The 15,033-nt window shown below is 34.0% G+C and overlaps 1 protein-coding gene across 3 annotated transcripts; it reads left to right on the top strand.

Moving 5' to 3' along the window:
• The first annotated feature begins 7,389 nt into the window (after nucleotides 1-7,389).
• LOC117206460 (chromosome transmission fidelity protein 18 homolog) lies at nucleotides 7,390-11,213 on the top strand. 3 transcript variants are annotated; one of them, XM_033445805.1, is made up of 11 exons: nucleotides 7,391-7,582; nucleotides 7,781-8,044; nucleotides 8,109-8,244; nucleotides 8,326-8,515; nucleotides 8,613-9,037; nucleotides 9,108-9,350; nucleotides 9,431-9,771; nucleotides 9,844-10,085; nucleotides 10,183-10,445; nucleotides 10,510-10,795; nucleotides 10,875-11,213. In XM_033445805.1, the coding sequence occupies exons 1-11, from the start codon at nucleotides 7,501-7,503 to the stop codon at nucleotides 11,049-11,051; spliced, it is 2,649 nt and encodes an 882-aa protein (XP_033301696.1). In that variant the 5' UTR covers nucleotides 7,391-7,500; the 3' UTR covers nucleotides 11,052-11,213. The 3 variants fall into 3 exon arrangements, with proteins under 3 accessions (XP_033301698.1, XP_033301696.1, XP_033301697.1); XM_033445807.1 differs by lacking the exon at nucleotides 10,875-11,213 and having other exon boundaries at nucleotides 7,390-7,582; nucleotides 10,527-10,666; XM_033445806.1 differs by lacking the exon at nucleotides 7,391-7,582 and having other exon boundaries at nucleotides 7,987-8,044; nucleotides 8,120-8,244; nucleotides 10,875-11,212.
• The last annotated feature ends 3,820 nt before the right edge of the window (nucleotides 11,214-15,033 follow it).

Here is a 15,033-nt window from a genome sequence, read left to right on the forward strand (position 1 = left end):
GGAGCATCCTTCAGGTTGGTGTAACCATTCTGGTCCATATTGTCAAATGGTCAGGCATAGATATTCTTCCGGCGATTGACTCCGGGAGATAAGATCTGTAGGATTATCGCTTGTGGAAACGTGACGCCAATCGGTACTATGGGCCTTCGTTTGGATTTCGGCCACGCGGTTAGCGGCAGAGGTTTTCAACGTATGGAGTGATGTGTTAATCCAATCGAGGACGATAGCTGAATCAGTTCAATAAAGGTCCGAGAAATCTCGTCTGGTAAAGCTTGATGTATAGTATCGGTCAGGGGCGCGAGAAGCAGTCTTCCGTTTAGCTTCAGCCGTAGTATGGTCTGTATCTGAGCTGTGCCACCTCTGACTTAGCTGTGAGGATTTGCTTCCAGACGTAGGCCGTGAGGTTTGATGTTGCGGAGGCAAATGCTGGTCTCATACGTCCTATAGTTGACATCGCCGAAGCGGTTTAATTAAATCTCTTTTGTGGACTCGATTATTGTCCTGCGTTGGAACGTGGTCTTATTCCGTAGTGGTAACTGGGGATAATATCTGTTTCACTCTGAATGTATGTCTAATGGGAGATATTCGTCCCAATCGATCTTCCATTACGAAACCCGTTGTGGCAGCTTCTTTGCTCGATCAGCGACGAGAACAACCCCTGCGAGTCGTAATTTTGGCGACTTCGGAGCTGATCACTCGTTTCGTGAGTAGGGAGATGGCGGGTGTAGCCTTGATTGAATAGAGGATGGAATTGTCGATGGCGTTCCAGAAGACGCCAAGAGTTTTCAATGTTGAATGATGTCTGTGCTTAGCTTGGAATGTATGATGTTCACAAGAAAGGTGTCTGAACGGTTGGCGCTCCTAAGTTCCTTAACGCGCGTAGATACTGCTTGATCGTGTCGACCAAACACTCCAGGGCTTTCGATGATTCCTTGGTCAGTTTCAGATAGTTTTGAATCGCATTCCAGTGGCGTAGATTGAGGTTAGGTTGTGAACAATCGAACTTCTCCTTCAGAATGGCGATTGTGTCGGTGTAATTAGCGTCAGTAGTGTTCAACGATTGAATGCAGTACGCGACTCTTCCCATTACAGTGGACCGTTGATACTGTAGCTTTTGTAGAGGTGTTAATTAGCCATTGCGATCCATTGTTACAGAGACGTCGTAGAAAATATTCTAATTTTCGATGGCTCCATCGAATGTGGGTAGATGTGGTTCTGCCACTTTTATTGCCATCGGCCTGAGATTGCGAATAATCTGGCATTTATGGGTGTCGAGGTGGGTGGTGGTCGCTCACTTTCGATGAGATTTGGTAATCGTGCGACCAGGGCGTGATATTCGCGTAGTGCACTAAATCGGCGGGCGCGTTCATCGTCGTCGAACTCTTCTAGCTGGTCCTGGATAACCTTAAACAGGGTTCACGTGTCGTCGATAGATGTGCGATTTCACTTTAAAAGAGCCTCTTCATGCTGACCGAACTTCACTGACTTGACACTTTAAACACAACTGTTTATTCACAACACTGTTTAAAGACTAGGGGTCTCTGTGGCGATGCGTTGAGTGCGTGTATGTTTCCTCGGAGACTCGAGTAAAAGTGTGTTCTGACCGAAGAGTTGATGACTAGTGGAGTTCGACGATGATGACGTTGAGGGGGAAAACTATCGATGGGTGTGTCTACAGCCCGAGACGAGCGGATTGGTTGATGGCAATTTTCGTTAAGAAAGTGAGGGTAACCTCTATCCCTGCCAATTGGTTGAAGAAATGCGGTGGGGGGTGAAGGAAGGGTACTGACCGCCTCCGACCGAAGGTCGCACTTTGGCCGAAAATAGCCTTGGAGTGCCGTACAAGGGAAAACCCGCTTGTCCCGTAATATACCTTAAAGAACAATAAACTTTAGGAGCCTGGAACCTGAAGGATGCAATAGACTTAGTCGCAAGAATAATAGTCGTACCACTCCTGTTTATATTGTAATAAAATGAAATTATTTATAATATGTTTTAGACACTGATAAATTATCTAATATAATGATGAAATCATTTTTCTCGTGACAACTTCTATATTTCTTACTATACTTTTATTTAGATTATTTGCAAAATAAAAACCGTCAGATGGATAACATTTTAAATTATAATATCATATAGTAAATCTTTCCTGATCTCTACTTTGCGATAAAATAATTACGGTTAATAAAAAATATTATTTTTAATAATTACTTTTATTATATAAAAATATAACTTTCCCTAAAAATTTAAAGATCATAAAATAAAATATCGCTAATGATGTTTATCGCAATAAAGTAATGGATAATTCAAATTCCATTTGAAAACATTGTAAAAAATGAAATTAGATTAGATTAAATTGTATGAAATGTGTATGATCTTGATTTGATATCTTGATTAAACCATCGTAGGAAAAAATAATATACGGAATATAACAGATATTATAGTCACAAATAAAATTATGATATACGTGGATAATATTCTGCAACATAATATCACTATAATGCAGAACATCAATTCAGTTAAAGCATAAATGTTCCATAATAAATTTTATAAGCAATTATGTTGCATTTTTAAATTCAATAATTCCATCAACTATTACTTTCTAATTTATTTAATTTACTCCAACTAAAATGAAACTCACCTTTTCCAGGTGACATGTTTTCAACCCTGCAACACTCACCACGTTAAAGATAAAGAAAATTAGAATTTCGTCCTTCAAAGGAATTAAACACGCATTTTTCCGGGTCTTTGATCAAAATAGTGAAAGAAAAAGATCTGACAGAAATGGTAAAAAACTTTTGGCGGAAATAATATAAAGCAGGAGTAAGAGAGATGAAATTTTCAGCAAATATTTCCCCCGCGATGACAAAAATATCACCGACTGCGCTTTCACGATGGCATTAAAAACTACCAGCACGTTGGTTACGTTTTGCTTTTATTAAAACATCGTGTTCCGCCTTTTGAATAATGTATCGCATTGTAGCGTACGGTTACTGGATACCTGTATATGTACTTTTAATGTCGTGTCCCTTCAAATCCCCATTAATCATCCCCTTTAGGATATTCTTGGCTTAACTAATCAACGATTATATCGGTTCGTACCTCGTTATGTGAACTTTCAAGACGATACTGCTGTCGTAAGTGTGATCCTCGATGATCGAACCAGCAAACGTGTACTGTCTTTTTTGGATATTTATTTTTTTATATAATAACGAAGGAAGTTTCGTGACTATACAGAGTGTTCAGTAAAGAACGTTCTATGAGCAAACTAATAAACGATGTTGGGCATTGATCAATTACCATTTTTAATTCTGTTGCCATCCAGGAATATTTTATGTTTCAATATAGCTTTCATTTCAACGTAAAAGAAGAACGTAAAGTGAAGAACGTAAAAGCGTTAATTTCATCAAATTATTAATACCTACGATTAATTTCCGGTATTCTTAAAATTATTATAATTACATTGCGAATCTCTATACATTTCCAAAATATTAAAGGGCGAAAAACTCCACAAAATGCATATGGCATTAAATAACATACAAAATCCAAAAAATATAAATCGAAAGTAAAATGCCATTATAATGTTTAGTAGATAAAAAAAATTTCTATTTAAATTCTCTTTGTTTAGTTATGCTCATAAAAATATAAAAATACATAAACATCCGCGGATTAGATATGATATTATGAATCAACAAGATTGATCCTTGTCTCGAAACTCGCGTGACTATTGACAGTTTCAAAATTTACTTCTATCAAAGTTGGATATCAATATCCAAGGAACGATGTCAGGTCTAGAACTCGTGACTTGATTTATCTGTAAAATTTGACAAATTCAGAAATGAGATGTCTAAACATATTGTTAAATTAATTGCAGAAATATTTATTTAAAGAGTTTGCTGATCTTTAGTACAGTAAAATTGCATATACCTACAAATCTTTGTATAATGTAAAAATTTACGAGGAAAAATCTTCAACCCGGAAATTCAGAAAATAATGAAATTTTGAGGATATGTAGAATATATATGTATAGGTATATATAATGCTATTTTCTTTGCTGCTCAAGGTCGCTCAAGGGGGGTAAAATAGAATCGTGACTGAATATTATTTTCTGTCCATTGAAGTTTGAGATTGTTAATGGCATATCAGAATTCCATTAAGATTAATTGAAGAACCTCTTGAATCGTGCATAACACTTCTTCGTATATGTTGGTGTTATCGAGTTACAATGTTTCAGACAATTTTCTTCTAATACCTCTTTGTGGAATTAATTACATGATACAATTTCATATACAGAGTGGTTGGTAACTGGTGGTACAAGCGGAAAGGGGGTGATTCTACGCGAAAAAAGAAGTCGAAAATATAGAATAAAAATTTTTCGTTCGAGGCTTTGTTTTCGAGAAAATCGACTTTGAATTTTCGCTCGGTACGAGTGCACTTTATCACGTCTCGTTATAACGGATCTTACTGTAGATCGTTGTCTCGATGGAAAAATGTAAAAAAAAAATTAAAAGAAAAATGTTCATTCTATATTTTCGACTTCTTTTTTCGCGTAGAATCACCCCCTTTCCGCTTGTACCACCAGTTACCAACCACCCTGTATAGTGATCAATATTCACATATATACACGTGAAATAAAAAATAAAAAAACCGAAAGAAATAACAAGAAAGATTGTCGAAGTTCATATACGAAGGATTAATTAAGATATCGTTTTGTGGAGTAATGTGTAATAATACAAATTTACAGCCAAATGAAGAATTATATTTATAACATTGAATAGCGCTTTTAACTTTCCGCTTTCGTTGCTAAAATGATAGTATCCTTGCAAGACAGTTCTAAGCATTATTGAACATATTAGGAGGGTATTCCATCGCTTTTCTCAATAGGCATACTCAATCCGCTCTTCAAAACATTGTAGGTAATTACCCTGAGGTAATTGCCTACAGGTAACTGTCCTCAGGTAATAACGTGACTGACGTGCCTGGGTAATTTGCAAGAAATTATACAAAGAAAATGAAAGGAAAAGTTGGCGAAGAATACCATAAATTTGTATAGAAAGTGTGTGGTTCATGCAAGATAGCGTTCGACCATAAGAGTAAGTTAGAAAAAATTTATGAAATGTCCAGCTGGACAAATTGTAAAGCACAAATTAAAAATAAAAAAAAATCCTCAAGAATACTTAATGCGTATGTGATTTTGAACACCAGTGTACAGCTATGAATGCGCGAATTTTGTATAAACATTGTTTATATGTACTTCATGTTCTTCATTGTCTTGCACTTATTATGCCACAGGTAATACCTTCATTCAAACCGATCGTCATTTTTCGAAGTTAGTAAGAATATTTTGCAGAAAAGAAGGAAAATAATGAGAAATGAAACAAAAGAAGCAATAAATGGTAAAAGAAATATTATGTTAAATTTATATGACCAAGGAAAATCTTTTTCTTTTATTCTTTTTATTTATTTATTTAAATTTTACAATTTGTCCAGTAGGACATAAAGAAAAATCTTGTCCGCAAAAAATTATTAACAGAAGTCATTTTGCCGTAAAAAGTGTAATTAAACAATTATTATTAACAGAAGCTCTTTTACCGTAGAAAAAAAATGATTAAACAATTTTTTTGCGAAAAAGATTTAACAAATGCCACACGAAACGGATGTCTTCCGAGAGCTTATAGAAGAGAAAAAAGTCCTCGGAAATATCTGGAACAGTGCAAAAATAAATCTAACACGGAAATAGACCCCAGTTCCAATAGTTCGAAGAACGCTCAAAATCTGCTGGATATAAATCAAGAGTTGCAAAACGAAAATCATGCAGTAAAAAAATTAATAAAAAAAGTCATTGAAGTTTGTTATTAATTATGTACAAGAAAAGCATTCTGGGACAAGATACTGCTTTCAGACGAAAGCAAATCGAATATTTTTTAATGTGGTGGATAGGTTTTAATTTGGTGAAAATCGAATACTGAATTAGATAAAAAAAACTATATCCAAACCGTCAAATACGGATGAGGTGGGATGATGGTATGGAGGTGTATGTGCTCTTCTCGTGTAGGAGAGCTTATTTTTATCGAAAATACCACGGACAAATATAATTAGTTAAATATCTGGAAGCAGAAGTTTGGAAAAAGGCGGAAAAATAAAATTTATGTTAAGATTATTATTTTCAACAGGATAATGATTCCACACACATAACCTATATTATTAAACAATTTCTAAAAATCATTTTTAGTACACCGTATATGTTAATGACTTAAATTCTATTCAGCATTTTTGATTTGAATTAGGAAGAAGGATTAAGACACATCATATTAATAAGTAAGATCTGAAGAAAGTACTCCTTGAGAAATTTTTTTTTTTATTATTTATTTATTTACATTTTACAATTTGTCCAGTAGGACATTTGGTAAAATATTATAGCTTTGTGGTATAGTAATATAATATTTTTTTATTTATTTATTTATTTAAATTTTACAATTTGTCCAGTAGGACATTTGGTAAAATATTATAGCTTTGTGGTATAGTAATATAACATGTGGGTGGCGTCCCCCAGCGGGGTACCACCTTCGTGTTTGTTAGGTTATATCCTTTGTGAGATCTGTTGGGTGTTTCCTTTTTAGTTTTTTTTCTATGCTTGATGTGAATGGTATAAAATAGATCAAAAAGTCACAAAAAAAAATTAGTACATTCAATGTCAAATCATCTGAAAATTGACATAAAGAAGTAGGATTACATACTAAATATTAAATCAAATGTTATAATAAATTTATATAACAAAATCGCAAGTGTGCCGATACTTCTGTTTCGCTGAACACTGATCTTTGTGTGTGTTCTACCTTTCTTCTGTATTATAATTATTTTTTGAATTTGTAATTATATGGTATACCATGGTAAACTTTAGAATCGCTAGTTATATTTTACAAAAAGATTAAATAGAGAATCACATTCTTTACAGATTTACGAAGAAATTTATACGAAGATCCGGATTGTGTCAATATTTTTATTTGGTACCGTACACAAGCTCGTAAAAGTGTTCGCTGAACCGCAGCAGTTTCAGTAATGGCACGCTACGTAAAGTTTATGTGACTGTAGGATATAAATATATTATAAACAAAATCAGTTTTATATATATATGTATATACGTATAGAATTAATGAAATTTTAATATCATTTTCCAAGAGAATGTTTAATATACGACCCATAGTTCCTCGAAACAAATGTCGAAAAAATTTGTATATGAAAATGTATTATTAAAATAGATATTAACAGAAGTAAAATAGATATTAATACAATTAAATATATATTGATATCACTTATCTTCATTGACTATGAAATCATATTTGTTTATTTACTCATGTGTTACGATTTAAAATTCCCGCGAAAAAATACGCGGCAAAATATAATAGATAATGTATACGTATACAAAAATGTACAACTAGGATTAAATTTGAAGAACAGCAATATATAACAATTAAAATATTTGTAAAACAAATTGCAATTATGGATTCTGAATTTCCCGATCCTGATGAAGAATTTGATTTAGTTCACGAAGATGAATATGAAGTTTTAAAAGAAATTGAAGGTATACAAATTATAACCTTGCTGTCATAACTTCTTATAAATTTATGTAAATGATCTAAGAATTTGTGTATGAGAAATAGGAAACTTTGTTTAATAGGATATTCTATCCTATTATTTAATAAATTTTTTGTTTATTAATGTAAAAGAAGTTAATTAAAGTCACAAAATAAATGTAATTACAAATTTAAATTACTTTTAGAGCTTGAAAAAAAAAAAGGAGAACAGCCTCAAGAAGTTCAGAATTTGCAGGAGAAGCGGAGAGAAGATGAATTGAATACTGTTATATCAAATCTATATAAGGAATTAAATACTCCTACATCTAGTAAATACAATGAATTAAGTATTCCTGGTAGTAGTAAAGTTATTGAAAGCAATGACAATTTTGGTACAGATATTACAAAAAAAAGAAATTATAATGAACTTTTTGGCGATATCTCAGATATATTAGATATAAATGATTTCGGTATGTATCTTCATATAGCTTAAAACATTCATATATATGATAAATCATTGTATTTGAATTATAGCTAATATTCAGGAACCAAAAGAAAAGAAACCACGATGGAATGAACCTCAAGAAATTATTAAAGTGGTAGCAGATGCTAAGGTTAAGTTTAATGAATGTGACAGTGGAGTTTCTTTTAACAGAAAAGATGTTGAAAAGTATGTTAAAAGAAAATACGCTAACTTTTATACTTAAAAGTAGTAAAAGATTCATATTATTTGCTTCATAATTTTATTTAGCAAGAGAGAGTCAATATCATTGAGAGTTCCCCGTTGGAATTTTATTGCTCTGACTAGGCCACATGATGCACAACGTATTTATATAAGAGTAAAAAATAATGAGCAAAATAAAATTAAAAAAAGTGCAGATTCGATTTCCAACTTATTGTCAGTACCATATAGTCAACTTAAAACTGCAGCTGAAGAAATTGTAAGTGACTTGAAGATATATATTATCTCTTCTTTCAACATATATTGCAATAACTTTAATGACATGCATATTGTAAGAATTTCAAGTCTTTTTGTAGATATTACAGAATGTTAAGCGTGCCAGTTGTGAAATTCCCTACCTTGCTGCTACAAAATCTGCTAAAGATGATGAACTATGGGTTGATAAATATAGACCTAGATCTTACATGGAATTACTTTCAGATGAAAGTGTAAACAGACACTTATTACATTGGATAAAACTCTGGGATAAAATAGTATTTAATCGAAATTATGTTAATAACAAGAAGAAAAAAGTAAATTCTACATTTAAAAATAGAAAATTTATGGATGAAAAAGCTTTTCAGGAAGTAGATAGTAAAGGTTTCCCAATTCAGAGAATTGTGCTACTTAGCGGACCACCTGGATTAGGAAAAACTACATTAGCCCATTTAGCAGCCAAACATGCTGGCTATAATGTAGTAGAAATTAATGCAAGTGATGAAAGAAGTCCAGATGCATTTAGGTAATTTACAATTAAAATTAATATCCAACTGAAATCGCAAATTTGTATAGATATGTATTGTTAAATATAGACAAGTCCTTCTTGCATCAACACAAATGAAAGCAGTAATGGGAAACGATCCAAAGCCAAATTGTTTAGTTTTAGATGAAATTGATGGTGCACCAGCTGCATCAATCGATCTTCTTCTTAAGTTCGTACAAGGTAAATTAGTTTCAAAAGGAAAGAAAGATAAGACTAAAACTGCTAAACAATCAAATTCTTGTCACCGCCCTGTAATATGTATCTGTAATGAACCATATACCCCTTCCTTAAGGTAAATTTCTAATACAACTTATTTATATGATTCATATACTCCTATGCACGAATATTAATTTTATTTTATATTTATTATAGAGCTCTTAGAGCAGTTGCCCTCATTATACCAGTACCAGAAGTAAGTGCTACAAAAGTAGCAGACAGGTTAATGGAAATATCACAAAAAGAAAATTTAAAAGTAAATCCTGATGCACTTTTAGGATTAGTAAAAGTATCTGGTTGCGATATTAGATCATGTCTAGGAGCATTACAATATATGGGTGGTATTAGTTTAGGCGACAATTTATCTTTTGCATTAAAAGATAGTAGAAAAGGATTGTTCGACTCGTGGAAACAAATATTAAAAATACCCATGAATAGAAGTGGTATACTGCCTCTTTCAGAAAGAGTTCAACTTGTACTAAAAACTGTACAAAATGGTAAATTATTTTTATAGTAATATTATTAATACAAATTTTTAAGATATTAATAACATTTATTTTTTGCTTTAGGAGAAACAGAAAAATTAGCTCAAGGCGTATTCCATAATTATCCAGAAACTTGTAATGATAATTTTAGTTATATAGCATTATGTTTACAATGGTTTCAACTTTTTGATGAAATTTTATCACTTATTGCAAATCTTCAAACTTGGTCTGTTATGCCTTATATAAATTATACATTCGTTGCCTGGCATTTATACTTTGCAACCGCAGGAAATGTTAAATTATCCTATCCTTCCATTGCATATGAAGTAAGAATTACATATATTGTATATATAATTATCATACATATACACATATGATATGATCTAGACTCATAAATTTAATTTAAAAATTCAATTTTCCTAGATAAGTCAGAAACATGCAAGGAACGTTGGTATTCTAACTGCTGTTCAACGAAGTAGTGGTCGTAACAGTGTAATTTTAACAATCGACATTGCTCCTTTTCTTCCGGATTTATTATCTCCGCAATTACGAACAGTTTCTGGACATTTACACTCAGACAAAGAGAAGGATGATCTTAATCGATTAGTGAATATTTTAATTGACATTGGCCTCACATTCATTCAAGAAAAGAATCTTGATGAAAGTTATGACTACAAACTAGATCCGTAAGTTAGAAAAGTATAGTCTAGATTCGTATGTAAAATGTACAAATTAATTATATTTTTTCAGTAATATATTTGAAATAGGCATTTTTCCGGATTGTAAGTATCATCGAACACTCACATATACAGTGAAACAAATAATTGTTCAAGAGTTAGAAGCTGAACGATTACGACGAGCTGAAAATGCAATAAAAAATACAAGATCTATTCAAAGTAAAAATGAAGGAATTACAAATCATAATGTTATAACCAATTCAACATCAGATCCTGTCGCCAAGATATGCAATAATGCAGCTAGCAAAACTAATGTTATAGAACAATCTAAAAATCTTCAAACAAAAACAACAGAAACAGTAATAACTTTCTACGTTTCTTTTAATGTTATTTAATTCCTCTTCAACATAAATATTACAAAAATAATGATAATTACAGAAATATAAGGATTTCTTTGGAAGAATTATTACAATCGATCAAGATAAACACAACAAATTGGATAAAGAATCAATGAATTCGTTAAATCGTTTAACAAGGAATGGTGTATGGTATAAATACAAAGAAGGTTTTAGCAATGCAGTTCGCCGAAAAGTTAAAATGAGGAATCTTCTTTAAATTATTAAATTTAATTTTTTGTTATTTTTATTATTATCATCATTATTCTATGTTATAAAATGTGTGCTTTTATTTGATTTCAGAGCTTAATATGTATTTTTCCAACCTCCTCATATATGTGAAAGCATTGCTTGTTATAACAAATATACCTTAGACTACTAAAAAACTTCAACTATATTTTTGGACCTAACAGATTCCACTTTTAGCTCCTTTATATTAAAATATTTCCTCTTAGAGATACAGCGATATAAAAATAAAAAAATAAGCAAGAATGTATTTATCATTTACTTTTCTTGACTCTTCACATATATTTTAAAAAGTGTACATACGTGACCCCGATTTTTAATTCGAAAATATTCTAATTTGTATATTTTAGTCCATTGTCAATTAACTTCTAACTAACTTTGGTTGTTGATTATTATAATGAACACCTTGTATAAAATTCTAATCCTATATAACTTTGACTTAGAAATTATTGATTTCATCTAAACAAACATACGAATGATTTAGTTAACTCATTCTTCAATACTTAGATTCAATACTTAGATTAGTATGGTCCTCGAAAAACGGAACGCCGGGTGCGCTTTTACGTCCGTACACGCGAAAATCCATCACTGCAGCGTTGACGAAGAACCTCTCAAACAAACGCCCCAATTTGAGATAGACATTTTTGAACAGTGTATCGATGAAGTATTCTTTATGTGATGTATTCTTTATGTGAAATTTATGATATTTCATTGATATATCCGGTACATCGTTGTTGCAACACTTTTTGATCGGTGAACAATTTATGAATAAAACGTCTTGTCACGATTGATGTTGCTTTTGTGATATCTATGCTACGTGCTTCTCGTTTAACCCAACCGAAATTGTAGTATCAAATCGATTTTTCATCCGACTTTATTTCATATTCTGTACAAGTTTTCTTCAAATCCAAATAGTTTCATTAAAGTTTATTTCTTGTGTTTGATGGAAAGAAGAAACCAGATATTACTTATTTCAACTTTCAGTAGATTATTTGTGTTTTCTTTTTGTTCCTGTAGCGGCACGCTAATAAATTCAAATCTTATTGTTGTTTTCCCTCGGAGCATCAATATCGTAGGACACACACATATTGTGTTAATAACCAAACTCAGAGCAAAACAATGTCGTCGTTACTTTCAACCGACAAACGCAGTCGAGTTCAAACTTTCCGACTGTCCCCCGACCAATATAAATAAACGAGCGAATTGACGAGCGGGAGAGTTCAGTAATATCGACGCATCAAAGTGTATACGAAGTTTCTCGACACACGCGCGTATTTATTCCGATTAATTATATACCAGGACTTGTGCTTTGTATCAAGGCATTACTTTAATAAAGTGCTCACAACTCAGACTATAATAGAGATATTTGAACTACCTCATCCTCTACATTGGTGACCCCGACGTGATCAAATGTCTAAGAACAATTTATCGCATATGCACCCGTAACCAATCCGCGTGCCTCCGATGAAGCCGCAGAAGGTATCGTTTTGGTTCACGGTATTTGAGAAACAGCTTGAGGCGGCGGGAATCGAGCGAGATTCCGACAAAGTCGCCACCCTGTTTGGGTGTCTCGAATCAGAGTATCTGGAGCGACTCGAGGATGTTGATTTGGACTCCACAGTCGACAGTCAGTACGATCGGCTAAAGGAAGAACTGATACGGAGTCTAGCTGAATCCGACAGCGAGCGGGTTAAAAGACTGGTAGAAAAAGAGGTGATGGGCGACCGTAAGCCGTCCCAATTCTACCACGACCTGAAGAAGCTGGCCAGTTCCTTAGCGTCGGATCAGTTCATCCTCACGTTATGGAAGAATCGTCTACCAGACCGCATACGACGGGTGTTGGAGGTTATGGATGACATCAGCACGGATAAAATAATCCAGGTCACGGATAGAGTAGAGGAGGCCTGTTCAGGAAGCGATCAGCGGGAGGCGAGAGTAGCATCCGTGAGCAAACGCGAGGCACAGGACGACGCAGCGCCCAATTTCAGGAAGGAAATGCGTAAGGAAAGGCGTGAGGAAATGAGCGAGGAATTGCGCGAGGAATTGCGGCAGATTAATGCGAGGATCAACGCGCTCAGTATTAGCGTCCGTCGACGAATGCGTTCGCGTTCGCATTCCCCCGGGAGGCGTCGTCGGCGTTCTACCTCCCGAAACGGTCTATGTTATTATCACGACTTGTACCGCGAGCGGGCGCGAAAGTGTAGATCTCCGTGTCAATGAAAGTCGGGAAAACTGGACCTCTATCGCTACGATGAACACGAAACGACGACGACACGCCACCGTAGTGCGAGTATCCATCGCCACATCGAAGTCTTCGCGCCACATCTACTCGGATTTGGCAATAGACACTACTGATGCTTTACCACACAAGGAAGAAACGTTATTACTGGTAAGGGGGTACTGTGGCGACTCGACATAAACAACCAACGGACGACGGTAGCGCAGTGGTTAGCGCATTAGGTTACGAACGTTCGGAACGCGGGATCGAATTCCAGCGACCGAAGTCCGATTTTTATTCCACGATTCTAAATAGGAAGAAAATATAGCAGTACCCCCAGCAGCGACATCTACAGCCACCAGCCACAATCATCACGGACACGACTTATACACCTCATTTCTATCTTAATGAAAAAAACCATTAGTTTCCACAATAATCTAAATTTTATTTATTATTAATTAATCTCATATCCATAATAGAAAAATATGTAATATTCGTATATCGTCTATGCATTTGCTAACGAAAATTAAAAAATTTTAAAAATGTTTTCTCTGTGAAACCATTAAATATATTTGATGTACGCTATATACTCCGTTGATAAATATTCGGGCACTTACGTATTTTTGGATTTTGCATAATCATCTTACGAATTTAATTTCTTTTATGAACCTACTATGTTACCGTACAATCTTTTACGTTTTACATAGAAATTAATTCTTCTGGATCGGTCATTCCTAGCAATCCGTCATCTACATATAGTATCAGTATGAGTTCCTTACCATTCTTATCTCGGATGTACAAGCAAGACTCAACATCGCTTGTTTGAAATCTCAGTTTCACGAGCAATTCTGCAAAGCGCTTGTTTTTGAGACCTATTTCAGCCTATACAAACTTTTACTGAGTAGGCTAACTCTATTGGTACTGTTGCTATAACGTTCTGGTTGTTCCATGCATATGGTCTTGTCGAATTTTGAATATAGGAATACCATTGACACATTGAATATCAAATATATCTGTTTACTATGCTCAGAACATATTGTGCTTACAATTGGGCTAAACGTTTGGCTGTAGTCTATGTTTTGACACTGATTGAATCCTTTAATGATTAACCTTGCCTTGTATTTGTCGATCGTGTCATCGGGATTTCTTTTCACGCGAATAGTTCATTTGCACGGTACCGCATCACATTTCTTGATAGGTCCATTAACTTTCACATCTGATTTTTTTGTAGGGAGAACATTTCGACATTCACGGTTTCCCTCTATTTAGCGCTTTCTTTGCTGTTCATAGCAGCTTTAAACGTTTCTGGATTCTATCTAGACAAATTCTATCGCTAACATAACATGATCGTCTAGATATCATGGTTTCTTCAGTGTCGAGCAATCTATAAGGACTCTTGTTAATGAATGCTACTCATCTTCTTTAGTTTCGTATTCGTCGTCGCTGATCGTCTCTTCCTTTATTTTTGTTCGGTTTTATGGTTTCGGAATTGTTCAAGCATAGCGTGATCTCTCGTGTCTAACTCTTTTTCTCCACAGGGCGTTGTTGTCCTTATTTATAACCTTATAAGTAGTAGACAATTACACAAAACAGATTAGTATTTCGGGAGGTTTTCTATTCCGAGATAACCTACGCTATCGTCGAGATTGTTATTTCGGACCACTTTGCCTTATGCGCGAGGATTTTCGCTGTTCATGTTCTGGTTGTTGTTTACACTTGACGATATCGGTGTACTGGC

Source organism: Bombus bifarius, unplaced genomic scaffold (genome assembly GCF_011952205.1).
Source record: "Bombus bifarius isolate JDL3187 unplaced genomic scaffold, Bbif_JDL3187 scf7180000008007, whole genome shotgun sequence".
Lineage (NCBI taxonomy): Eukaryota > Metazoa > Arthropoda > Insecta > Hymenoptera > Apidae > Bombus > Bombus bifarius.